Source organism: Neopsephotus bourkii, unplaced genomic scaffold, assembly GCF_033783945.1.
Source record: "Neopsephotus bourkii isolate Nb327-2 ecotype Australia unplaced genomic scaffold, CSIRO-AGI_Nbou_v1 NB_1855, whole genome shotgun sequence".
Taxonomy (NCBI): Eukaryota; Metazoa; Chordata; class Aves; order Psittaciformes; family Psittacidae; genus Neopsephotus; species Neopsephotus bourkii.
This window is the reverse complement of record NW_026902328.1, coordinates 119,625-145,105: the sequence shown is the minus strand read 5'-3', so window position 1 is coordinate 145,105 and position 25,481 is coordinate 119,625. Positions and strand designations below refer to the sequence as shown.

Genomic DNA, 25,481 nt, shown 5'->3' with positions numbered 1-25,481 from the left:
AATACAGCTATATTAAATGCAACTTAGGCTTTGGAGTTCTTTCGGTTTTTACTACGTATAACCTTCCTTTCTCTACATCCTTTCTTCTTGTGTGCTAAAAAATTTTTATGCCTCAGGTCACAGCAATATGTCATTGAACAGTCATTTCCCTGGAAAGAACAGAATTGGTCTTGAAATATCTCCAAGTATAAGCCCTTTTATTTGCCTTGAACCTTTTTCTTTAGTCTGATTTGTGTTTTCCAGTCAGCCTTTCTGTTTTGTATCTGCATTGTGTTTGTACGTTTTAAGAAAATGAAAATGATGGATTTCAGTAACAAGATGCCGAATTCTAGTAAATAGCCTTTTCTTTGTTTTATTAGGATGGACAAGGTTACCTGGAGGACTTGGTTAAAGATATTGTACATTGGCTTAACTCTTCATCTGGAATGAAACCTGAGCGTAGTCTTCAGAATAATGGGTTACTGAATACCCTTAGCCAGCACTACTTCTTATTTTTTGGTACTCTTTCTTGTCATCCTCATGGAGTGAAAATGCTTGAAAAATGCAATGTATTTCAGTGGTGAGTGTTTTATTCTGTTTAAACTGTGCTTATGGGTATAATGAAAATTATAACCTGCATGAGCACCATCATCTGTAAAGCTGAAAAATAAAGATCCCCAGTGGGGGGTGGGGATTCATTGGTTTGTTTTTTGTGTGTGTTTTTGTTTGTTTGTTTGTTTGTTTGTTGGGGGGGTGTTAGGGGTTTTGTTTCGGGGTGGGTTTTTTTTTTTGGGGGGGGGGGGAGAGTGCTCGTTTGTTTGGGTTTTGTTAAGAAGTCTTAGGCAGCCATTACAGATAGATTTTGTGAATCTGTCACGAAATTCCACATCTATCTGACAGAAATCAGTATCAAGAAGGATGATACTATACTGAAAAGATGGGGGGAGGAGGGGAGACAAAACCAAACAAACCAGCAAAACCCACACACCACTAAAAACTGGCAGGTATCATATTCTTTGTGAAATGCCATGATGCATGTTGTACCTCAAATTCAGACTAATATCTTTGAGTGAAGCTGTGGAGTTAAAATTTTGTTCAGGTCCAAATAAACTGAGGTCTATTGATGATTTTTTACTAGTGTAAGAAAACTTCGTTTACAGTAAAATCTAGACAGTTAATAGCACTAACCTCATGACAAGCTAGAATAGTGGAGAATGTTTTACAATGAGGAATTGCTCATAGAGCTTTATGAGCACTATTTTTCATGCTCAAAGTCACGAATTAAAAAATGCTAACAAAATTATTACTGAGCAGTTATAAAAAAATGTTCATTTGGGGGGTTTCCCATTTGCAGTTCAGTGCATTATCTGGTCCTCGTTTGACTCTCACAGATGGAACAGAGTTAACTTCATTTCATTGAGAACTTACTTTGTATTATGCATAGAAATTAAAGTTTAATTCAAAGTACTTAATTTTAAATTCATGATTGAAATAAATCAGTTTGAGTGGGTTCAAATACTAATTTTTTATTTTTTTTAATTCTCTCCATTTCCGCCTCCTCTCCCCCCAGTCTTCTTAATCTTTGTTCTCTGAAGAACCAGGATCACTTGTTAAAACTGACTGTTTCTAGTTTGGATTACAGCAGAGATGGGCTAGCAAGAGTCATCCTTTCTAAAATCCTGACAGCAGCTACTGATGTGAGTCTAATTCTACTTATGTGCCAGTGTTATTTGCCACTAGATGTTTATTTTGCCATTCAAGATGTATGACTTTATTTTTAAGCTGTTATATATCAAAGAAGGTTTTTATTTTTTGTGTTCAGAGAAATGAAACTCCTGCTCATGCAGCTTTTCAGTTTGCTCTGAACTTGACACCATACACTGTATTTGTGCTTAAGGAATTCAGCCGTTCAAACGGGGATTCAGAGCCCATTGTATGTATAAACCTGGGATTATTTTTTCACCTTAGCTCATTGTTTCAGATATATTTGCAGTAAATTTTACTTCCCATTTTATTGTCACATCAGAGTCATGAGTTTCTCTTTTCTTCCTCCAAACAGAAAATAATAATTGTTTTAATTCTGTGCTAGCTATTTTGATTAATTCCTGTTCAGGAATTATGTTACAAGAAATGAATATTGTGGTCTTTTGTTCTCTGTATCATACTTGCATAGTTGCAGTAGTAACAAAGATTCTTTCTAGACAGATGTTAACACTTGAACTATGTAACACTGAATTCTGCTTTTATATTACTGTATTATTCTGTAAGCTTAACTTACCAAATGATCATTTCAGCATAATAGCTGTTGTTCTTTTCTTTTAATAATTACGCTGCTAGTTGTCTATTCCAAGTACAAGGTGTACCACTAATGGAATGCAAGCCATTTCAACGTGGTTATGCAGCCTAGGTCAGAGTTGCAAATGACTGTTCCACAGTCTTTCTTGATACATGTGGTATGTTATTCCTGTCTCTCTTCCAAAAAATAAGCCTCTGTATATTGAATATGTGGAAATGTGCACGTGATATTTGAGTTGAAATAATGAGACAAAAGTTTTGGAAATTAGCTATGCACATTACATATTCCGCTCTCATTTTCTTTCAAGTGTCCAACCTGTACCAGTTCACCTGTCTCTTGCAGTATAAGTACTCACATGCATCCCAGCATAGATCAATTATATTTTAACAAGTAAGGAATTACTTGGGTTATCTGTCATAGCCTTAAAGGTGTAGGAACTGAAGATAAGATTTGGACATCTGATGTTGTTTTCTACCAGCTATGTTTGTCTCAGCATAGATGGCACCTTTCTTAGGAAACATACATTGTGAGGCTTGTTCTGTGTCTACTCGAGAACACTGCAAATTCTTGTCAATTAAGCCTATTTGTGTGTATTTTTTTGTATTTTTTCTAACAGAAAATGATGTTGATCAGTTCATGCTGTTTATTCAGTAAGTTTTGAACAGCAATACAGGAACTGTTCTGCTGTCACTTGGAGAAATTCCTACTAGTAAACCAAGTGCTGTGGAACTGTCTTACTACAGAAAGCAACACTTTCTGTTTAGAAGGTTTTTTGAAGCGTTTTGAAGATCAGATGCTTTTAGGAAAAAAATTAAAACATCCCCAGACATTCTTGTATTTGCTTGTTAGTGTTTTTGCAAAACATTGTGTAAATGAAAGAGTATACAATTGAACTGACCATTTATAGGGTATTTTTCCTGCTAGTTCTGATTACTTCATGTGTTGGTGTCACAGTGAATGACTAATTGATAAGGAATTTCTGAGGAGACTTGCAGGGAACAGATTACTTGTGATCTCAGACTCTAATTTCACATTTGTTAAGACAGAAACAGCTCTCTGAGGGACTGTAATTTCACTACAGGTGTGCATCATAGCTACTTGCTGTAAAATGCAGTCATTGAAATGTATTTTAAAAACTGATAAATCATTAATTACATTAGCTGTTTTTCTTCTGTTAAAGGAAGCATTTTCCCTACTTTTGCAGAGCTGCAGGTTGTATGCCACGAAACACTTACGAGTGTTACTGAGAGCGAATGTAGAGTTCTTCAGCAACTGGGGGATTGAGTTACTGGTGACCCAGTTACATGATAAAAATAAAACTATTTCTTCTGAGGCACTTGATATTCTAGATGAGGCATGTGAAGACAAGGTGAGAATCTTTGCAACCTCTTTTTGGTACAGTACCCCATAAGCTGTTCCCCACCCCTTTCCTCAAAGTAAAGTATGCAAGAAGCTACTGATGGTTTACTTTCTTGATTGTCATTGATGGACTTCATAATAGTTTGTAGAACTATTGCTGAAAATGCTTGAACTATGTATGCTTGAAAATGTAGAACTATGGCTGAAAATCCTTGCTGAAAATGCTGCAGTATTAATGACAAGAAAATACAGATTTCTGGATTATGCCTAATTTAAAATACAAATTCAGGCTATTTCAGCTGTTTTGATACGTATTTAATGACAAAAGGTGCGCTACCTGAAGTAGATAGTATAAGGAGGAGGTTGGAGCTATTTGATACTTCCTTTTGTAAAAAGCATCTTGCTGCTTTGCTGGCAGATCACTGTAATTGTAGTTTTCAGAATTATGTAATGCTCTGATACTCCTTATGCATTTTTAATCATTTTAGGCCAACCTTCATGCCCTTATCCAAATGAAACCAGCTCTTTCTCATCTTGGAGACAAGGGTTTGCTTCTACTTCTAAGGTAAATGTTGACTATGCTCTTTGAGTTTACGTTGTGGAAACAAGTAAGTCTTTTTTATTAAAATTATGTGATTTTACTGAAGTGTTAACTGTCTGATGTTACTTTGCAGATTTCTGTCCATCCCAAAGGGGTTTTCATACCTAAATGAAAGAGGTTATGTAACAAAACAAATGGAAAAGTGGCAAAAGGTAATGCTAAGGATAAAAAGTGTGCTTGATAATAGGAGGAATAGTGTGAATATTCAGGTTAAGGTCAGAGATTCTTTAAAATACGGTATTGCTAATGCCCATATATTTATTGCCTCAGTGACTTAATGATTTTGCTGATGAAGGTTGACAGGGACTTAAAGTTCCAAAGCTCCTTTGGACATGCGTGCTTTTAATTTATCCAGGCCTTTTATATAATTTGGATATTTCAGCAAAAATTTTCAGGAAGAAATATTTCAGGAGTTTAGCGGCTTTCTAAATGACTGTTGTGTTAAGGTCTTAACCTAGAGAAGTATGTAAAGAAATACTACTCTTCAGGATACCTGCTATCTCTGGTTATTGCTAAAGTTAAATCTAGAGCTCATGAAGATAGAGTTAGCTTATGCTGTTAGGAAGTGAATAAGAAAAATGTATCATTGCCATTAATAGAATAAAATTCTGCATGCATTTTTTTGTTTTCATAGTTGACTATAAGTGCTTGGTCTCATTCCTGCTGGCAATTTTTTTTTTACTAGTTTTTAAGCTGGCACTTTTGTAGAAATACTGAAGTGCATGATAGTCTGCTGGGATTCTTCAGGTTCAAGTCAGATGTGACGTATTACCTTCTTTACTTAGTTTTTTAACAAATTGACAAAAATAGTCATGGTATGAATTGGGAACTCTGCAAACTCATTGTATGTATGAAGATCAGTAATTTGGATGAGCCCCACCTTCAGATCATAGAAAAATTCAGCCTTCCTTAAGGAGGACTTCAATTATGCCTTCCTCATAAGTTACCATACTGTAAAAAGCATAAGCCACTAAATGTATTGCATCAGCCCCTGTCTTCTTTTAGGAATATAACTTAAAGTATGTTGAATTGATCGAAGAACAGCTAAATGAAGCACTTACAACATACCGCAAACCTGTTGATGGTGATAACTATGTTCGTAGGAGCAACCAAAGGTAAATTTTGAAAAATGTGTCTTCGGGCATAAGCTGGTGGGACTGACTGAGAGAGCTTTAAACTGGGTGGATAGGGTATAGCAAGAGGGTTGCAGTAGGTAAGCCAGGGGTTGATATAGCATTGCTTGAGGATGGGAAAGCCTATTGGGAACATTTACACTGCTCCTGGGAGCACTGATAGCTCAGGTGCATATCTGACATGCTTGTACACCAATGCATGCTGTATGAGAAACAAATAGGATGAACTGGAAGTGTTGGTCAGCTTGCAGAGCTGTGATACCATAGGTCTTAGCGAGACTGTAGTTGGAGTCCTGGGGTGGAGGGCTACAGGCTGTTCAGGAAGGACAGGCAGGGCAGGCAGGGTGGAGGTGTTGCCCTGTGTGTAAGGGAAAGGTTTGAGTGTACAGTGCTTAGAGTTACTGATGTGTTTGAGAGCATCTAGGTGAGGATTAGGGGGATGGAAAACAAAGGAGGTATTGTAGTGGGTGTCTACTACTGATTGTTCAGCCAGGATGGTAGCGCTGTTGAGTTACTCCATAGGCATTTAGGAGAAATTTCTGATAGTGATTTGTGGAGCTTAAGAGGGAAAAGAAATTGTGTTATCTCTTTAAGTGAGGTCAGGCTTCACAGGAAAATTATAGGGTTGTGATTCATGTATTCAGGGAGAAGACATGAAGGGCCAAACTCAACTAGAATTAAAATTTGGCCAGTATTGTGTCAGACAAGAAGGGGTTTAAATACGTTAATAGAAAGAGGAGGTCTAAATAAAACATTGTATCAGTACTTGTTGAAAATGGTCACCAGATAAATAGGGATGAAATAAAAGTGGAGGCATTCAATGCTTTTTTGCCTCAATCTGTAATAACATTGACTGATCTTGGGCCTCCCCGAGGATCACAAGTATGGGAACAGCCACTTTCCATTTGTGCACACTGAAACTGTAAGGGACCAGCTGCATCAGCTGAATGTGCACATTATCAATAGGATCTAGCAGATGTTATGGCAGGACCCTTCTTGATCATCTATCAAAGATCTTGGGAGTTGGGGTAGATCCCTGCTGACTGAAGGCTAGCTTGTGTTACTCCAATTTACAAGAAGGGCATAACGGAAGACTCAGGAAACTACAGACCTGTTACTCTAACCTCAGTTGCTGGAAGAATTATGAAGATCACGCTAGGTAATTTTGAAAGGCATTTAAAGAACAAGGCAATTGTCAGACAGTCAGCACAGGTTCACAAAGGGAGATTAATTTGATATTCTTGTATAAGGTCATCCACCTAGTGGATGAAGGGAAAGCCAGTAGATGTAGTTTTTCTGTATTTTAGTAAAGCTTTTTATATTGCCTCTCACAGCATTCTGCTGAACAAATTGTCTGGCTATGGGAGGAGTGGGTTCACAGTGTGCTGGTCAAAGAACTGGCTGAAAGCCAGAGCTTAAATTGTTATAGTAAATAGGGCTACATCTGACTTGTGGCCGGTCACCAGCTGTGCTTCTCAGGGCTCAACTCTAGGGGCAGTTCAGTGATGTGGATGCAGGAGTCAAATGCAGTCCATTATCAAGTTTGCTGAAGATACCAGATGTGGAAGTGCTGTTCACTTTCTTAAAGAACAGGAAGCTTTGCAGGGGGGATCTAGATAGATTGAAGCTTTGGACAGCCGTTAATAGGGTGAAATCTAGCAAATCCTAAAGATTCTGCACCTAGGACTGAGTAATGCAAGGCACAAGAATAGACTGGAAGAGGAGTGACCGAAGAGCGACCCTGAAGGAAGGGATCTGGGGGTTCTGTCCAGCAGCAGGCTCTGTGTGAGTCAGAAGTGTTCCCCAAGAGGACAGGCTGTCCTGGAGTGCATCAGACACAGCATCAACAGGTGGTCAGCAGAGGTGATTCTGCTGCTCTGTTTAGCATTGGTGCAGCCTTACTTGGAGCACTGTGGGCAGCGCTGGCACCCACCATTTAAGAAGGATGTGGAGGTCCTTGAATGTGTCCAGAGGTGGCAACAGTGCTGGTGGCAGGGCTGGAAGGAAATGTCCTGTAAGTAGTGGCAGAGGCCTCTGGTCTTGCCTGTTTTGGAGGGAAGGAGGCTGAGGGGTGACCTCCTTGATCTCTTACAGCTTCCTGAGGAGGGGAAGTGGAGAGGGAGGTGCTGAGCCCTGCTCCCTGGTATCCAGTGACAGGACACATGGGAGTGGTTCAGATCTGCACCAAGAGAGGTTTGAACTGCACATAAGGAGGGGTTTTTTTATCAAGAGGGTTGTCAAACTCCAGAAACAGGCTTCCTAAAGAGGTGGTCCATGCCCCAGTCCTGTTGGTGTTTAAGAGGCATTTGGACAATGCCCTTAAGAACAGGCTTTAACTTTTGGTCAGCCCTGAAGCAGGGCTGAAGCTGAAGTTGTTCTGAAGTTAAGCAAGACGATCATTGTAGATCCCTTCCAACTGAAATATTCTGTTTTATTATTTTCTGAATTCTCCAAAAGAATCTTTTTGGTCTCAAAAAGCTCAAGAGTGACTCATTGCATTACGCTGCAGTGTAATTTATTTTAAAATAAAATGTCAGAATTTCTAGAAAAGCATCTGATTTCTTTCTTCCAGATTACAGCGACCGCACGTCTACCTGCCAGTTCACCTTTATGGCCAACTGGTGCACCATAAAACAGGCTGCCATTTATTGGAGTCTCAGGTGGGGATAACAACTGTTTATAACATTAATGACTTTAAAGAGTACTGTAACCTATTTAGAATGTTTTAAAAAAGATGTCATTTAGACAGTAATTGTAAAATAATTTGATTAAGAATGTCTTAAGTTATGTGGGGCCAAAAAGTTGTGAAGACAGTCTTTGACATCTAGTCTCATATAGAATTTCTCCCTGAAACTGAAATACCAGGGAAATATCTTGCAACATTGTCCTTAAAATGGCTAGCAAAATCTTAGAATAAATGCATTTTCAGGCTGTGTGTGAGTGAATTGTATTCTAACAAGTAAAACTGTGTCTATCCTTTTACGCATACAAAAATGAGAATCAATGTAACTCTGACAGGCTGAGATAAGAACAGTCCAGTCACTAAGGTATAACACAAAACCACTACAGCTACCACCAATAATAATAATGATAAGGGAAATAACAAGGGGAGAGACTACAACAGCTCACCACCCACCAACCGATACCCACCCCGACCCAAGCAGAGATCTAGCCCTTCCAGGTAACCACCCCCAGCTTATATACCGGGCATGACGTGCTGTGGTATGGAATACCCCTTTAGCTAGTTTGGGTCAGGTGTCCTGTCTCTGCTTCCTCTAAGCTTCCCCTCCTCCCTGGTAGAGCATGAGACTCAGAAAGTCCTTGGTCAGAGTAAAGATTACTGAGAAACAACTAAAAACATCGGTGTTACCAGTGCTGTTCCCAGGCTGAAAGTCAAAAAACACAGCACTGCACCAGCTACTAAGAAGGAGAAAAACGACCGCTACTGCTGAACCCAGGGAATCTGCATTAAGTTAATTTAGTTTTTATAAAGATAACAGATTAAGCAATCAGTGGTGACATTAAAATTTTCTACTTGCATTACCCTTACTGTCAGTTTATGCTTATTATTCCAGAACTGTGCATTTTAGGGTGCATACGTTAGTGCTTTACCTTTTATTAAAAATGCAAGACAACCTGTTTGATTTAGGTCTTGCTTTCATTTTCAACTGATTTTTTTTTCTTCTGTTTTTTCTCCTTCAGAGTATTGTTACAGATCTGAGTTACACTGTTCGTTCCCCAATGCTGGATAAGTGGGAAGGAATTAAGCAGCTGAAAGCAGCCCTTTGGGCTTTGGTTAGTAACAGATTTACAAACTTCTTGGAATTGTTTGAGTTTTGTCATGACTCTTGATTCTGAAATAACTAGCAAAATCCCATAAAATCATTAATTAGAGCTTTTGTCATAAAATGTGTGAATTTTTTTTTTTTTCCCTGAGTTGGTGCTCTCTGTAGCCTGACTGAACTTATAGTTGAAAATGGTTTACTGCACCTTTTTTTCTGGTTTTCAGTGTTCACTTTTTTTGTTTGGTTGGTTGGGGGTTTTTTTTCCCTTTTTAACAAGTAAAAAAGATGTAGCACAGTAGTAGTATGGAGCAGTAGTTCCAAGTTGCTGTGGTCTGATTTTAATGTATGTACTGTGGTGGTCCAAAATTCAGTGTTTCTGAAAGAGTTGGCTGCCACTGATGCATGTGAATATATACGGCCCTGACACTCTTGATGCTTGGGACAGGCAAAAACCTATTGTCTGTGTCTATCCAAGCTACACTTCTAAATTTGCTTTGCGATGTCAACTGTTCATCTGCATCTTTCCTGTCTTCTCCAAAGTTTATTTTGGAACATTTTGTCAGCGTGGCTGTTAGTGAAAAATATTGTGGGTATGTAATAAAATGTCAGTGTAAGTGGGATGTAAAATGAGTAAACCAAGATCATACTGCTGGTTAGAGTAGAATTGGTAAAATGAGGAATACATAGTAGTCAATAGTGTGATGATCTCTGTTTTGGATTTGAAGGACTAGGAAATGCCAAAAATGTTGCTCAGATCACTAATTGCTTTAAGAAGATAGAGCTTGAAACTATACTATCGACAAAGAAAAATGCCAAAAGCTTTGTACTGGTAGTACTGCAGATCATGTCAAAATCAAACCTTACTTGACAAACTTTATTCCAGGGCAATATTGGATCATCAAATTGGGGTCTTAACTTGCTTCAAGAGGAGAATGTAATTCCTGATATAATGGCGCTTGCCCAACATTGTGAAGTTCTCTCTGTTAGAGGGTATGTGTATCTTGGTTTATACATAAAATTTTCAGATGGCAATTGCCATAGGTTTTCAAATAGTCCCACCTAATTTATATTAATATAGTTTTGTACTTACTTGGAAATAAGATATTGATCATTGAACATTGGTAACAGAGTATCAGTTGTGAAGTTCTATAGAATCATAGAATCATAGAATAGTTAGGGTTGGAAAGGACCTCAAGATCATCAAGCTCCAACCCCCTGCCATGGGCAGGGACACCTCGCTCTAAACCATATTACCCAAGGCCTCATCCAGCCTGGCCTTGAACACTGCCAGGGATGAAGCATTCACAACCTCCCTGGACAACCTATTCCAGTGCCTCACCACCCTAACAGGAAAGAATTTCCTCCTTATATCCAATCTAAACTTCTCCTGTTTAAGTTTTAACCCATTACCCCTTGTCCTGTCACTACAGTCCCTAATGAAGAGTCCATCCCCAGCATCCCTATAGGCCCCCTTCAGATACTGGAAGGCTGCTATGAGGTCTCCACGCAGCCTTCTCTTCTCCAGGCCTGAAAGAACATGCAGTAAACAAATGAAACTCATGAAAAAATGTATTACTTTAAAAAAAATTAAATATTCCTTGTATCTCTGTAGGAATCACTTTATTATTCCAGCATTTTTATTCAATAACTTTTTTGTATCTTTAAAAGGATGAATAGATGGTATTTTGCCTAATACTGCTGCTGCATTAGTGTTTGTCCTTTGTTTAAAAAATAAAAATAGATACTTCTACTTCATGTAATCAGGCTCTTGTAATAATGAATTTTTATTTTTAAATAATGAATTGTTCTCAGATATTTTAACGTATTTCTTAAGCTTCAATTGAATTACAAACAAAAATGAACAAAAAGCTACTTGGCACTTTTGTGAAGTTTCTGCGGAATTGTTGTGAAACTGTTTCCTTTCAAAGAGAACAAGTTTAGTTAAATTAGATACTATTATTGTTGCTTTTTTTTTTTTTCCCCTCCTGTGTATACATTAAATACAGAACCTGTGTCTACGTGCTTGGTCTAATAGCAAAAACTAAACAAGGATGTGACATTTTGAAGCATCACAACTGGGATGCAGTGAGACACAGTCGTAGACAGCCTTGGCCAGTGGTCCCTGATGATATGGAGCAGCTCTGCAATGAACTTTCTTCTATACCCAGCACTCTTAGCTTGAACTCTGAGTCCACCAGTTCTAGGCACAACAGTGAAAGCGAATCTGCCCCTTCGAGTAAGTAACAACAAAACAAACAAACAAACAAAAAAAAACCCACCAGAAAACAGCATTTTGGTGTTCTTACCAACACTTTGGCATGGTGAAATTCAGGCAAATAGTACCAAATTGTTATTGCAAGGAGAATGCAAGCAAGGGGAGGGAATTTTATGTCATTCAGAGAGATGTACGCGAGTGAGCAGGGAGTCTCAGGTTTACATTTGATATAGAAGTAAGAAATTCTAACATAGGCTAAGTTACTAGCTTTTATGTCCAGTCATGACATCTTACTGCAATAGTCTGCAGAAATCTCCATGCTTTTGTAAAAAGTTTACTTGATTGTCCTCAAAGGAATATTCTAGAGTATAAATGCATACATTCTCTGTGTGTATGCATACACACAGAATATTAGTGTGTTTAAACTCTTGTATATTTTGAGTATCTAATGCAATTTAATTTTGCTGTGGATATTTAGAATTTAAACCATATTTAGATATCATGAAAGAAGTACATTGACTGTAATCCTAGTAGCTGTATATTTGCACTGAAATAAGGTACTGTGGCTTTCCTTTTGAAGCAGGGAGATCTTCAGCTCAAGTACTCCTCAACATGTGTGCTTTACACTGAGTTAACAAAATGTTAAATTAAAATTGCAGTAAGTCAATCTCCCACTGTAGGTTTTGTAGAATTGCTTACTTTTTTGCAGCATAGTGGCAAAGACATGTCCACTTCCAGTGACAAAGTCTCATATAATTTCAGGTATGTTCATCATGGAGGATGACCGTTTTGGTAGTACTTCCACTAGCACATTCTTCCTAGATATTACTGAAGATGCAGAACAAATATTTTATGACAGACCTGGACCTTCAAAGGACAAAGACCGTAGTCCCTTTCCTTTTTTTTCTTCTAGTAGGCTTGTGAAAAACCGCATTCTAAACTCTCTTACTCTCCCTAATAAAAAACACAGAAGTAGCAGTGATCCAAAAGCAGGAAAGCTGGCATCATCTGACAGTAAATCAGTCCTGAGGCGAAATCGTACAGTAACAGAACCTTCTGGTAGCATAGAGTTTCCTGCTGGGGAAGAATTAAACCCTGTTTTCAGAGTTCCTAAAATACAGACTTTACGATTAGAAACTTCTTTTGTTGGAAGTAAGCATATGGAAGATACTGATAGTACCCCAAGTATTGGAGAAAATGATCTGAAGCTGCCAAAAGGTCTTGGAAATGAAATTCACCGTGAAAACACAAGCAGAGAAAAGCTAATAGGAGACGGTACTACACAAACACATTTCAAGAGTCGTAGCTTAAGTTTTAATACAGATACCACAACAAGTGGCATAAGTTCAATGAGCTCTAGCCCTTCAAGAGAGACTGTAGGTGTGGACACTACAAATGTAGATACTGACTGTGGAAGTTTGAGTACTGTGGTAAGCACAAAAACAGTTAAACCAAGTCTCTGTTCAACACCACAGTCTAACCACCTGCCTCTCTCAAAGTCCAACTCTGTATCTCTGGTGCCACCAGGCTCTTCTCATACACTTCCTCGAAGAGCCCAGTCTCTTAAAGCTCCATCTCTTGCTACAATAAAAAGTCTTGCTGACTATAATTTTAGCTACACAAGTTCTCGAGATGCCTTTGGCTATGCTACACTAAAACGCTTACAACAGCAGCGGATGCATCCTTCACTGTCTCACTCAGAAGCCCTGGCATCTCCAGCAAAGGACGTGCTGTTCACTGACACTATTACCATGAAGTCTGGCAGCCTAGATTCTCGGCTAACCCCAAGTCGGTAAGAGATTATAATGTGCTCCTTACTTCAGAGTTGTAAGGGCGATTAAATGGGAAAAGTATCTTTGGGAGTTGTTTTTTTTCCAACTTCACCTAAAAGTGACAGTTGTTGCAGGATGATTCATAACTTCACTGGAAGCAGTATCGATACTAGGAGAATAATAGACTGGGAATTCTCAACTCTGTAAGTGCCGTCAGAGAAGCCCAGCTTTCACAGCTGTGATCAGCCCTTTCAGTGCTGTTAATGGCAAAGTGCTTCCTTTTGTTAGATTGGCTTCCTGTTTAATTTTTTAATATCTAAATGCACTCACACTGCTAACATTACTGAAGTTGCAGTCACACAAAATAGCTTTGACTACACTGCATGAGCCGTATTGCAGGTGAGAATTCTCTCAGTGCCATTCGGTGAGGTTTTAGGACACGGCCTCCTGCCAGTATGCTGTATGAGTGTTCACTGTGACACTGAGGCGAGTGATGAGATACTGGTACCACTGACAGCAATGTCAGTTTGGCTTCTTAGCTACAAGAAAAACTTTACTCATGGTGTTTATTTTTAGATGGCAGTGTCACCTCTTTATTTTTGAGTAATATTAGATGTTCTGAAGACTAATAGGAGAGTTACATAAGCCACCTAGCTCATGACATTGACACTGTTCCCAGCAGCTGCAGTCAGCGCTTAACAGCTTTCTCTTTAAAACTCTTCTACCAGATTTGTCCTTTCAAATTATCTTTTAGCTAGTGCATTGGATTTTCACATTGCTGTTGAGAGGGAAAAGATACTTTATATCTCGGCTCTTAGCTAAACACCTTCTCAGGTGAGAGAAGGGGAAGAAGCTATCAGTACATGAGTCATCTGCTTACTGCACAGAACAGCAAATCCCTGAACTGCACTTGTCATATCCACCTGAGTGTATATAAGTGACTGTTTATTGCTATGCATTTTTGTCCTGGTTAAGAGCAACATTCCTTTGTTTTCACATGATTCTGCATAGATGTCATAAAAGATAAGTAATTTTCCCTTGGGTCAAATAGAACTAGACTGAGTGTGCTGATTAAATTAAGGATGATTCAGTAGTTAAGCTGCATTATCCTGGAAATCAGAAGTGCATTTTCTTGCTTTTGTCACTGGCTTCCAGTGCTAATGCGGGAACAAATTGGTGTCATTTCAGTAGTAGTACAGGTTCTGTTGTGGCTGTAGTAATGCTGTACCATTCCTTGCAGTCATGCCTTTGATATGCAAAGCAGTCTTCCTGCAGTGGGCTTTCATCCTGAGACTGCATGCAATCTAATGTTAACAGTATTCCTGGTGTTCAGCTGTTCATGGTCTCTTATCATTGGGTAGGCTCAGGGATTTGAGCTGACCAGTTTTAACATTGAACTGAAACAGCTGGCGTGTTCATATCTCAGAGAAGAAAAAATTGCAGAGATGCATATTACAGGAGATTGTCCAGTTGTGTTGGCAACTTAGATAATTGATTGGCAAGACTATGATACAGCTAGTACCTGTGTTACATGTGCTGGTTACAGCTGCATGTCTGCAGTGAATAATTGTGGTTCTTTTAATTTCAGAGTATATTACTAGTTCCAGCTAAATGTTGTCCCTCTCTACTGTTAAAGTAATAAATTCGAAGGAAATATTATTTCCTTTTTCTCTGCTAAGCATATATTTGTGTCAGTCTTCAGAAAAATTTCTGTGATTCATACTTCGTTGAGAAAATTATGTGTCATAGCAGGTAGCGGCTGTAAATTCTTTTTTTTATTATGTTTCTAGTTGTTCTTTGCATTATTTATTTTGTGAGGCTAAATTTCCCACCTTTGTCTTTAAAGACCATCTAAAATTTTGATGTGTGCATCATGAATCCTGATTGTGGCTCTCACCATCTGCTGACATGCTTTCATAAAAATTTACCAGTGTTTATCGCCACTAATGACACATCTGTTAACTTTTCCAAGAAAAGCAAGGACAAATTTTAGGATTAATGCTTCTATCTTTAGTTTTATGCTAAGAGTAATTGTAGAATGTTTTATTATGAAATAATTAATGTAATTGGTAATTTTAGGGGTAATTTTAGTATCATAGACCCTTAAGATCCTCAAGTCCAACCATAAATCTAATACTGCCAAGTCCATTGCTAAACAATGTCCCTAAGTAAACATCTACATGACATTTAAATACCTCCAGGGGTGGTGACTCCACCACTTCCCTGGGCAGCCTGTTCCAATGCTTAAAACAGCCCTTTCTATGGATAATTTTTTCCTTATGCCTAATCGAAGCCTTCCTTGCTCCAACTTGAAGCCATTTCCTCCTGTCCTTTTGAAGCATGGCTTGATTTTCATAGTAAGTCCACTTCTTCTGTCATTAGCATTGGTCAGAATTGCTTAGTAGCGAGAAAGCTATTGGTATCCTATAACTTGTGTTCTGTGCATTCTAATTGCATAATCTCTTGAACATTACAGGGTCAAACCTTGATAATGTAATGTTTATCTTGGTATGAATCAGTTAACCTCCTAGGGGTAAGAATACATTTTAATTGCCCATCTAAGCCAAAAGATAATAGAAAATTATTTCTAAAGAAGATTAAAGCGGAAAGTCGAGAAATCAAATGCTTACTGTACTTTTATCTCCCAGTGTATAATAATTTAAAGTAAAATAATTAAAATTTACTGTTCTTGAGGTGTATCTCTTTACTAGGAAGCTTTAACCCAGTGGATATAGACCATCTACATAGGTTGATTGGAAGAAACCATTTACTGGTTTTATCTTTAACAAGAAGTGAAATGACAAGATTCCCCAATGAGAAATTTCCATCATCAGGACTCTGATCAGCACTGAGGACTCCAGCCTCCTCTCTCCCATCCTGTTTTCCTAACCTATTTCTTTCTTTGTTCCTTCTCACAGTCAGCTCTGCTCACTGTGCAGGTTCAGGTTTGTCCTTTGCACATTCACCTTGAGCCAGTTCTTCCTCCATGCTTGGGTGACCTAATGGGTGGCAGCTTTGAGTACAGGAAAAAAGTTCCTTGCTTCCATTGCTGGTTCTGTAGCAAGCTCAAACTTTGCATTTGCAGGATGTGCCTGCTCAGCTTGGAGTTTCTGAGTATCTGGGGGAGATAGACTCAGTGTATAGGTACATTTCAGAATATGGCAGTTAGCAGTTTCAATATTTACAGTGTCTGGGCTGTAAATCTTTGAAGCCTAGGAAGTTGGAGAAGATTTATGGTTTTGCAGGGTTGGCATCCCCTCAAGCAAAAGTTACATCCTGCTATTTTGCAAGTCCTTGTCCTAGGACTTTAGAAGAAAAAGTACTTATACAAGGAACTGGCAAACTATACAATACAGTACAAGACAGAAAAAAGCAATGAGCCTGTAGTTGTAATTTGTCAAAGGAACAAGCTCTGGGTTCTGCAATGGGAAGGTGAGAATAGTCATTGTGTCAGCAGTCTTTCTAACTTTCACTGTGCCAGAATGAGAAATGTATTGGATTGTGAGTTGTTATTTCAATGTTGCAGGTTCATGAAAGCTTTAAGTTATGCTTCATTAGATAAAGAAGATCTGTTAAGTCCTATTAACCAAAACACACTTCAGCGTTCCTCTTCCGTTCGCTCGATGGTTTCTAATGCTACGTATGGTAGCTCTGATGATTACATTGGCCTTGCTCTCCCAGTGGATATCAATGAAATATTTCAGGTATGTATGTGATAATTTACTGGAGTTATTTGCACTTTCATACTGAAAGGTAGCCAACTGTTGCATTTTCATCAGAATAGATTAGATCTAGAGAAACAGGGAAAAATGGACGTGGCACTTCCAAGGAATGCATTTTGGAGAACAAGAGTTTCTAACCCAGTTTACAGAAAATTGTTTGCTTTGTATTGGGCAAATAACACAGACAGGGTTGGAGAGTGTTAAACAATGGTAGCATAAAGAATGTCATAAGATCTTTAGTTTACATCAGCTTTTGTACTAAAATCCACATAGTCTGTGGACATTTGTTAGCACCTCTTTAGCCAACTAACTGAAACATTCATTGGTCAATGGTGATATGCATTATCCCAAGTAAACTTCCTGCTACCATGACGATATTAGTTTGATGTGTACATATGTAGTCATAGCAGTAAATTATATTGTCTTTACTTAACCTGATGTATATATATGCATATATTTAGGTTAAAACAGATTATTTTAAATGTCTTAACAGTTGTCACCTTTCTGCATGCTTAAAACGCATTCCCGTCTCAAACTGGTGCATCATAGGGTTTAATACACTATTGCTTAATTATCAAAAGCAGAGTGTTGTCTATGTCAGAGGTAAATCAGTGGGCTCCCTTGTCTTTAGTTTACTTAGTCTTTGTCTTTCGAATCCAAGTAGTTTCTTAGTAACCTCAAAATTTAGTAAAACTAGAGCAAAGTCAAGATTATCCATCATACCTGCTTGTATTCTCCTTTGATGAAATAACTACTTTTTCTTTCTCCTTCACTGTCTTTTTGGCATATTTACATTGCATTATTTCTTCTCTCTCAAGTCTTTTTGCAGAGTTATGTCTTGACAATGCTACATCTTATTGGCAACATTTTAGATGTCCTGTGTGGTTTTGCACTGCTCTCCTTGTATCTCCAGTGGTGTAGAGTGATCATGGACAGATCATTAGTATCCACTCCTGGGTCACAGGTTTCCTTGCAGCCTGTCACCACTGTTTTAACATTTACTGGCTATTTGTAAGCCTTGCTTAATAAATGTTCATTCATGAATGTATGTTTTTCTCATTGGCTTTCCTTTAGTACTCATGAGCCCATTCTTAATTTCTCTAATTAGATCTTTTTCCTGAAGTAAGAAATGCACAAGACTTTATTTTGTCATAAAATCTGTTCTTCCTTTATGTATGGCTATCATCTATGCTAATTTTAATTTTCACTTGAATATCCCAGGTAAAGGAAACTCCGTATTTCCAGAAGAAAACCACACCTCCATTTGATGATCATGGGACTAAGGTCTTTGCACCTGATGCAGGAGGTACTGCTTTTTTTCCTTTGCTGTACCTTTCTGTTGTGTATTTTATACGATAGCTGTTGTTTTACCTCCTAGTTAACTGGAACTGTACTACAAGCACTTTGAACACACACATAGACATGCGTTACTGACTTTTTTTTTCCCTGTGTGTTGTTGATGCAATATATAAAGCTGATTTTCCAGAAAACGTGTTTCTGTAGCTTGCTAAATTTCAAAATTATTCAGAGTTATGTTTGTTGATATTTCCATTTTGGAAAGAGCATGTTACTGAAGTGTCTTCATGGTTGAGTCTAGTTTCTTCCTACTACAGGCACTAAGTTACAGGATTGTTTGTGTTCCTGTGCTCCTTGGTATATGTGTTGTTTAAACGTTAGGATATTGTTTGACACTGTGAAAATTGGTAATGTATTAGTGTTACATGGGTATTACTAATGCTGACATAATTCAGAACTTACGACACATCATCTTACAGTAAATATGTACAGTATGTGTTTTTGCAGGTTGAATTACATCCTTTGCCATGGTTCCTTACCTGTGATAAACTGAGATTAAAATGTGGTACCTGTTTCCCAAATACTAACAGTCTTGGGAGCTTAACCACTCAAAAGTTTTTAATCTTCACACACACATGCCCTCTCCAGGCTTAAAAGGGGAAATTTAATTGAAATAATGGTTGCTGGGGTTTGGTTTTTTTTCTGATGTCTTATTGCTTACCTACAGGTCTTCCATCAGGTACAAGTGATGTTGTCAAAAGCCCTTTTCAGATGCTCCGACAGCAGATCAGTCTCACAGAAATAATGAATACCAGCCGTTCAGATGCCTCCCAGTTTTTAGAAGGTACAGAGGATACAGGGCTGCAGGAGCACACAGATGAGAACTGCCTTTACTGTGTCTGTGTTCAAATACTGGGTTATCAGCCTAGCAGTAAAGTGAACTCTTCATATGGTCGTACAGGTTAGTGTTCCTTGTGGGGAAATGTGGTAAAACTGAGGGAAAATAGTGAATTTTGTTCATGTTGAAAATGTATTAATCTGTGAGGGTTTCTTTTTCTTACTGACTATTGCCCTGGAAATTAATACTCCATAGTAAGCTCACTGTGCAACCTGTGGTATTACTACGGTCGTTTCCAGCTTCTTGATTTCTAGTAGTGTTGGTATCACTGGGTGCCTGCATGATTTTTTTTTTCAATATTTCTAACAGCTTATCAAGATACAAAATCTGAAACCTTATTTATTATTTAAACTTCGTGTCCTGGAAACTGGCCCTTGCTGTCCAGCTTATGAAAAGTCTGACTTCAGAGAAAGTCTGTACCTAAAACAAAAATAAAGGAAATCTAAGGAGTCTTTTGAAGTTAAGCTGTAATTTCTGGGATTTAGTCATCTTCCTTTATATTTGGAGATTCAGATCAGATTCAGTATATTTTTTCCTAACCTCCTCTGCAGAGCTTGAAGTTATGTGACTATTTGGAATCTCTAATAGAAACATAATCCAGTAATGGATACCTAGTAGGAATAATTACGGTTTTACAATAGTGTTGCACATGAGCTACTAGCACATAAAGAGTACTGTCGACAAAGGGGACAATGTGAGGAATGGCCCAGGGAGCAGAATCTGAGCTTGAGTTCAATATCAAGAAAGGATAGCAAATAAAATCCCAGCTGTAGTCTTCAAGTAGTAAAGGGATTAGAGGTATGGCAGAGCCAGGCTCTTGTCAGGCATGCAGCCAAAGGGCAGGAGAGCATGAACGTGTGCTGTAGGAGTAGAAATTCCAGTTGAACATACGGAGAAGGAACCTCTTTGCAGTGTAACATAACCTCATTTTGAGGTGAGCAAGACCTTCAACTGTCAGCCGCCTTTGAGCAAGAGGTTGAACTAGGTGATCTGCAGGAGTCCCTTCAGACCTATGTTTTCCTGTGGTTGCTAACTGTGCAGCAGTTAGAAGTTTGGATATTATATTTATCTCTTTAAATCAAAAATACCAAAGGCTGTGGATAGTGAAACCTCCAGAAGAATCTTACTTATCACATCTTTCTGTTGATGAAGTCAGCTTTCTGCAACACCTGCGTTAATTGTATGGACAGAAAAAATTATGCATATGCAAAAGCATCTTTATTATGTTACATAAAATAGAGCACAGATATGTCAATAAGAGCTCTATGTGTAGTGACACTTTTTAGGCTCCTGTTGGTGTCTAAAAAAGCTTATTGGTTTTGACTATTTTGAGATTCAAAACTAGTGATTTTTAGATATTTTGAGTATGATTTGTCTGAAATCAGCGTGTAGTTTCCAGATGGCTTATATGTACAGTACTTTGTGTGTCAGTGTCTTGAACGCTTATCATTGTTGGAAAATAAGAAAAGCATTTGAAGTGAGGAAAACTGTGAATAACAAAGATACAACATCATGTTTATGTCAGATTTTTCAGACATTCCATATACTGACTGGTGTGGGCAGACCATACACAATCACTTAGATGTGCATTCCTCCAAATTTTCTGGAATTTCAGGCTGTAGTGATGCAGTATCCCATGGTTCAGCTAGCAGCACCAAGAGTACAGAACTTATGCTAGGTAAGTTTGGAAGCTTTTTTGTTTATTAAAGACTAACTCTAAAAGTATTTTTTAGGTATTGCTTTTGCTATACAACATTTCTGCAGGTTATTAAATTAAATAGCTCTGAATTTTTGTAAAGAGAAAGACATTCCTCTCACGCTGATGTTTTATGTTTTGAATTATTGTAATTTCTTAGGAAGTAGCTGCTTGCTGACTTCTGCAGCATCTGATAGAAACAGAGCAGATAATCACTCACCCAGTTTGCAGCACGGTTTAGTGGTAGAGACAGCACTGTAATTGAATCCTACAGGCTTTTCCATTTATGAAATGGTAGTTTACCTTATTAAAATCTTTCTATCTTAATTCCTGAAAATAGATTTTTTAAAGTTTTACATTCAAAGTAAATTTATTAAAAGTATTTATTAAGTATTTATTAAAAGTTCAGAATACATATGTAAGTGCATATGTATGTGTTTATGGAATCCTAAAACTGACTTACTTGGCATAAGGTCATCACAAAGTTTATTCTGTTTAAACTCCGTCCTGTTTAATTTTTTTTTCAGGAGTAAAATCAATCCCGGATGATACACCAGTGTGCAGAATACTTCTGCGGAAGGAAGTCTTACGTTTAGTCATCAATTTGAGTAGTTCAGTAGGAACTAAGGGCCATGAAACTGGACTGCTGACGTAAGTTCAATAAACTTCAGATGTTTTAGCAATTTGTTGCATGTATGCTCTCAATGTTAATCACTACCCCAGAGATCTTATTTCTTACTCCTCAAAAAATTGTAAGCAGGTATGATTGAATATAACATAAAGGCCAAACAAAGAATTGTTCTTTTAGTGTTTTTGCTCTCTTTGATTTCTTACTCTTCCCCAGTCTTTCTAAAATCAGTAGTTCAACTATAGTGATATTCCTTTACATAAACAGTGTATCACATTTTAAAAAAACCAACAAAAAACAACTAAAAACCCAAACCAAGTAAACCAGTAATCCTTTTTGTTGTTTTGCAAAAAAAAAAAGTAGATAAAGGGAAAAACAAAGTGAAAGTAACTTCTTGAGAAACACAAACTTGCTTCAAGCAAGAATGCAACTACTGAAATCAATTTATTGGAGGGGGGGGAGGAGAAGGTGTTAAAATACTGGAATATAATTCCAGGTTCCTGGGATAGTGACATGGGAAATTTGCATATGACTGCTACAAGAAAATGAAGAAACGCTCATTTTAGTTTTAACAATGCTTACAGGTAGTTAAGTTAGCTTTTTCAGATTTCTTTTATTACTGCTGTATATGTGAGTGCCAGCTCTTTAATAGACTGTTCTTTTTCTACGTCTGTTACTTTAAGGGTGGGTGATTCCCAGGTGTACAGCAGTTCTCTACAACTTTAAAAATTGTATATTCTGTTTAATCTCACTAATACAACACTCTTGCAGTTTTGTACAAAGTTCTTGCTTTCATCAGACCTGGAATTTATAATGCCTAGTAATTTATAATTTATAATGCCTAGTAATGAAGAGTTCTACTTTAATGAAGACAATCAAAAATCTAATTGAATGTCTTTTGTTTTGTTTTTTTTTTTCTTTAAATATGATGGAAACCTGTTTGAGATTTAACAAAGCTTTGTTTTTCTGTGTGTGGGGTTTTTTGTTTGGTTTTTTTTTTTTTTTTTTTTTTGGTTTTGTTTGGTTTGGTTTTGTTGGGTTTTTTTGTTTTGGTTTTGTTTGTTTTTTTCCAGAATTAAGGAGAAGTATCCCCAAGCATTTGATGACATATGCCTTTACTCTGAGGTATCCTACTTGTTAGCACATTGTACATTTCGGCTTCCATCTAGAAGGTTCATTCAGGAGCTGTTTCAAGATGTACAGTTCTTACAAGTAAGTGGAGTGTTCAGATGTGCTGAGTGCACCAAATTGCACCAGCTGTGTGCAGGTTTCATGTTGTGAATAAAGGATGCTTTCAGATATATCTTAAAGGAGCCCATTTTATGATATCTATTTAGCAAAAATCACTAACAACATGAATACTTCTGTCTTTTTCCCTTAGATGCATGAAGAAGCAGAGGCTATTTTAGCAACACCAACAAAGCCTCCAGTGATCGATACATCAGCTGAATCCTGACCTCTGTCTCATGCAGTGCATTGCATATAGACTTTCTGAAATCCTCAGACAGCCTCTGACTGACTGGATAAAAGGCTTCAAGTATCATCTGCTACACCATTCCAGAAGCTGCTGGTACCTGAAGAATGAACTGAAAACTTTCTTCCTCAACCAATTACTGTCCAAGTCTTTTGAGCCCTTTGGGGATTTATTAAACATTACCATAGTTTTAATAATAGTAATTATCAGTATATGCAAGAGCCAAGCACTGAACACCTCCACAATTTTTCATTTCATTGGAAAAAACAAACAAACAAATAGGACAACATGCAGAGACATCTTTTTTTGACTGACTTTCAATTCTGTTCCAGAGAAGTAGAATGATGCCTTGCTTTTTAAATGCTGGATACCAGGAATCAGAGAGAGATATGAGGGTGCGTTCCGTTGCCAGCAATGGGGATCTGTGCTGTAATCTTGGAGACTAGGGGATTAATGTTAGTGTTAGCCTTTCTCTGTTTGTTTTTTGTACTGTTTATAACACTACTTGGAGGTTTGTAACTTCAGACAAAAAGAAAAGCCTCAGTGACACTGAGGTTTCCTTTTAAGTTATTTTAATATTGCTATAGTTCTAAGTCATTTTATTAGCAGTCTCTCCAATTTCATGACATTTACATACATGTATCTTATCTGAACCAGTTAAGGACTTTCACTACAGTTTAATTTTTAAAAATAACAAATCATTTAAACTTAAAATGCTGAAATCAGATTGTTCTCCCTGAATGATATGCATGTGTTTGCAGTTTCTACATTCATGCTCATATAGTACGAATGTTGGTCTTACTCTTAACCAAAATCCTTTAAAAAGCATGATTTGTATCAGATAAATGAATATTGTATAAAGTAAACTTGAAGACATTTAATCATTGCTGCTTTTTGTGAGAAGACATAATATGAGTGTTTTCAAAGTTCCATGGAAACAGCCTTTTATAAAAACAAAGATTTATTTGGATTTTCAATGGATGAGTGATCGGGCATCAGACAGTACTAATAATTGTAGTGAAAAGCCTTACGTACCAAATTTTGGAGCAGCAGTAATTTTATACTGGTATTTAGGACTTGTTGCAAAAGTTAAATGAGACAGTGACTGTTGATGACTGAAATAGTTGCCTCAATCTTGTTGCTGGTGAGGTTTCTAAATTAATGAGTGCAAGTTGTAAAAAAAGAAGTAGGAATCCCTGTCAATTTTACACTTTTGTTATGGATCTAGAGATTCAGAAGCCTTTATACGAAGGTAATATAAATATATGCAAATGTGTATATACAGTAGCATGGCCACCTTTGTTAGAATGCCTGTAATAGAAGGGATTACCCTTTGATTTTGATATAGGAATAACTCAGCTGGACTGTACTAAGTAGAACGTATTTTTTCCATTCACTTTTACCATTTTTTATAATTGTCAGATTAATACTTAAGTGAAGATAAGTGGAATTTATCCTCATGCTCACAACTCTGTTCTTCCTAGCTATGCTACTGGAGATTTCAATAGATAGTCCTGTGAACAGTAAAACAAGACACATAAGCACTGCTTTGTAGCTATCACTTCACTGAGTTTTTGTGTGCACTGCATACCATCACATTCTGGTAAAGCAGATTGTAAATTGCTGCTTACAGTTAAATTTAATTCCTGAGATTATCTTTTCATGACTTCCCACTGAAAGAAGGAGCAAAAAGAAACTGATTTAACTCTTCTATGGTCAGTGACACAAATAGCACATCTGTGTGTCAAGGCATGTTTGAAATGCTCTGAAAATATCCGGTAACTATTGGACTTCTGCTCATAAGAAATAAATGCTTCTGTAAAACCAAAATGTCAATCACAGTAGACCAAATAGTGGTATAAACTCCAAAGGAAACAATGTAGTTTTCCCAAAAATGGGGCTAGCGTATCATATACCGTAGTTTCAAACACTACCTCAGTTAGGTTAGAGTATGAGAGATTTGTTTTAATAACTAAGTGGGGTTACATTGAACGACTCCATGTTATTTTTCTGCAGTTAAAGCAAAATAAACAAGTTTTATCACCTGGAATTAAAAAAAAAAAAAAAACACCTTTGTTCATTTGTTACCAGTTTAACCTGTAGCACTTAACATAGGAAGCACTATATAAAGGCCTCTGATTATAAAAAGGTAAGCAAAAGCAGTGTTAATATGCTTTTGAAAGACTCTCCATCCTGAAATGCTTACCTCTTCTGAAGTACTCGCTTGTGTGGGGATCCATGACAACAGAAACCTGACGTAAAAATTATGGCTGCAGATTCAGATGTAAAATGTGATTTATTTTTTCCCTGAAAATGTATGAGTGTCAGTAGATTTCAAGAAGTACACATAGAGGATGGGAAGTCTGTACTGTACATAATAGACAACATTTCCAGAATGAATTTACTTATTTACAGTAAGCTCGTGTTAGTGTTTCATTTTAATTGGCAAATGAAGGGATGCTATAATTGAAGGAATCTGATATTGGCCTAGTTATAAACTGTGAATTTCCAATTCTGTAGATTTTCATTTTAAGATATCCCTTTCAAAGTTGTTATGTTGGGGTTTTATTTGCTTCATGATAAAACTTAAGAAAATAGTAGTAAATAACAGTTGTGCTTATATTAAC

At 37.4% G+C, this 25,481-nt stretch overlaps 1 protein-coding gene across 2 annotated transcripts; it reads left to right on the top strand.

Annotated features, from left to right (window-relative positions):
* Positions 1–319: 319 nt before the first annotated feature.
* On the top strand, positions 320–24,040 carry LOC133207284 (rapamycin-insensitive companion of mTOR-like). 2 transcript variants are annotated; one of them, XM_061344047.1, is made up of 18 exons: positions 322–559; positions 1,550–1,676; positions 3,480–3,644; positions 4,123–4,199; positions 4,309–4,387; positions 5,241–5,350; positions 7,941–8,028; positions 9,071–9,163; positions 10,037–10,143; positions 11,160–11,389; positions 12,131–13,160; positions 16,667–16,844; positions 18,084–18,168; positions 18,886–19,119; positions 20,582–20,734; positions 21,280–21,403; positions 22,454–22,592; positions 22,762–24,040. In XM_061344047.1, the coding sequence occupies exons 1-18, from the start codon at positions 426–428 to the stop codon at positions 22,834–22,836; spliced, it is 3,228 nt and encodes a 1,075-aa protein (XP_061200031.1). In that variant the 5' UTR covers positions 322–425; the 3' UTR covers positions 22,837–24,040. The 2 variants fall into 2 exon arrangements, with proteins under 2 accessions (XP_061200032.1, XP_061200031.1); XM_061344048.1 differs by lacking the exon at positions 1,550–1,676 and having other exon boundaries at positions 320–559.
* Positions 24,041–25,481: the final 1,441 nt, after the last annotated feature.

Excerpts from the sequence above, each read along its gene's own strand:
- LOC133207284 (XM_061344047.1), top strand. The coding sequence starts at position 426 with ATGAAACCTGAGCGTAGTCTTCAGAATAATGGGTTACTGAATACCCTT. Across the intron at positions 4,200-4,308 it reads GGTTTGCTTCTACTTCTAAG|ATTTCTGTCCATCCCAAAGG; the intron begins GTAAATGTTGAC and ends GTTACTTTGCAG. Across the intron at positions 19,120-20,581 it reads CTCTTCATATGGTCGTACAG|ATTTTTCAGACATTCCATAT; the intron begins GTTAGTGTTCCT and ends TGTTTATGTCAG.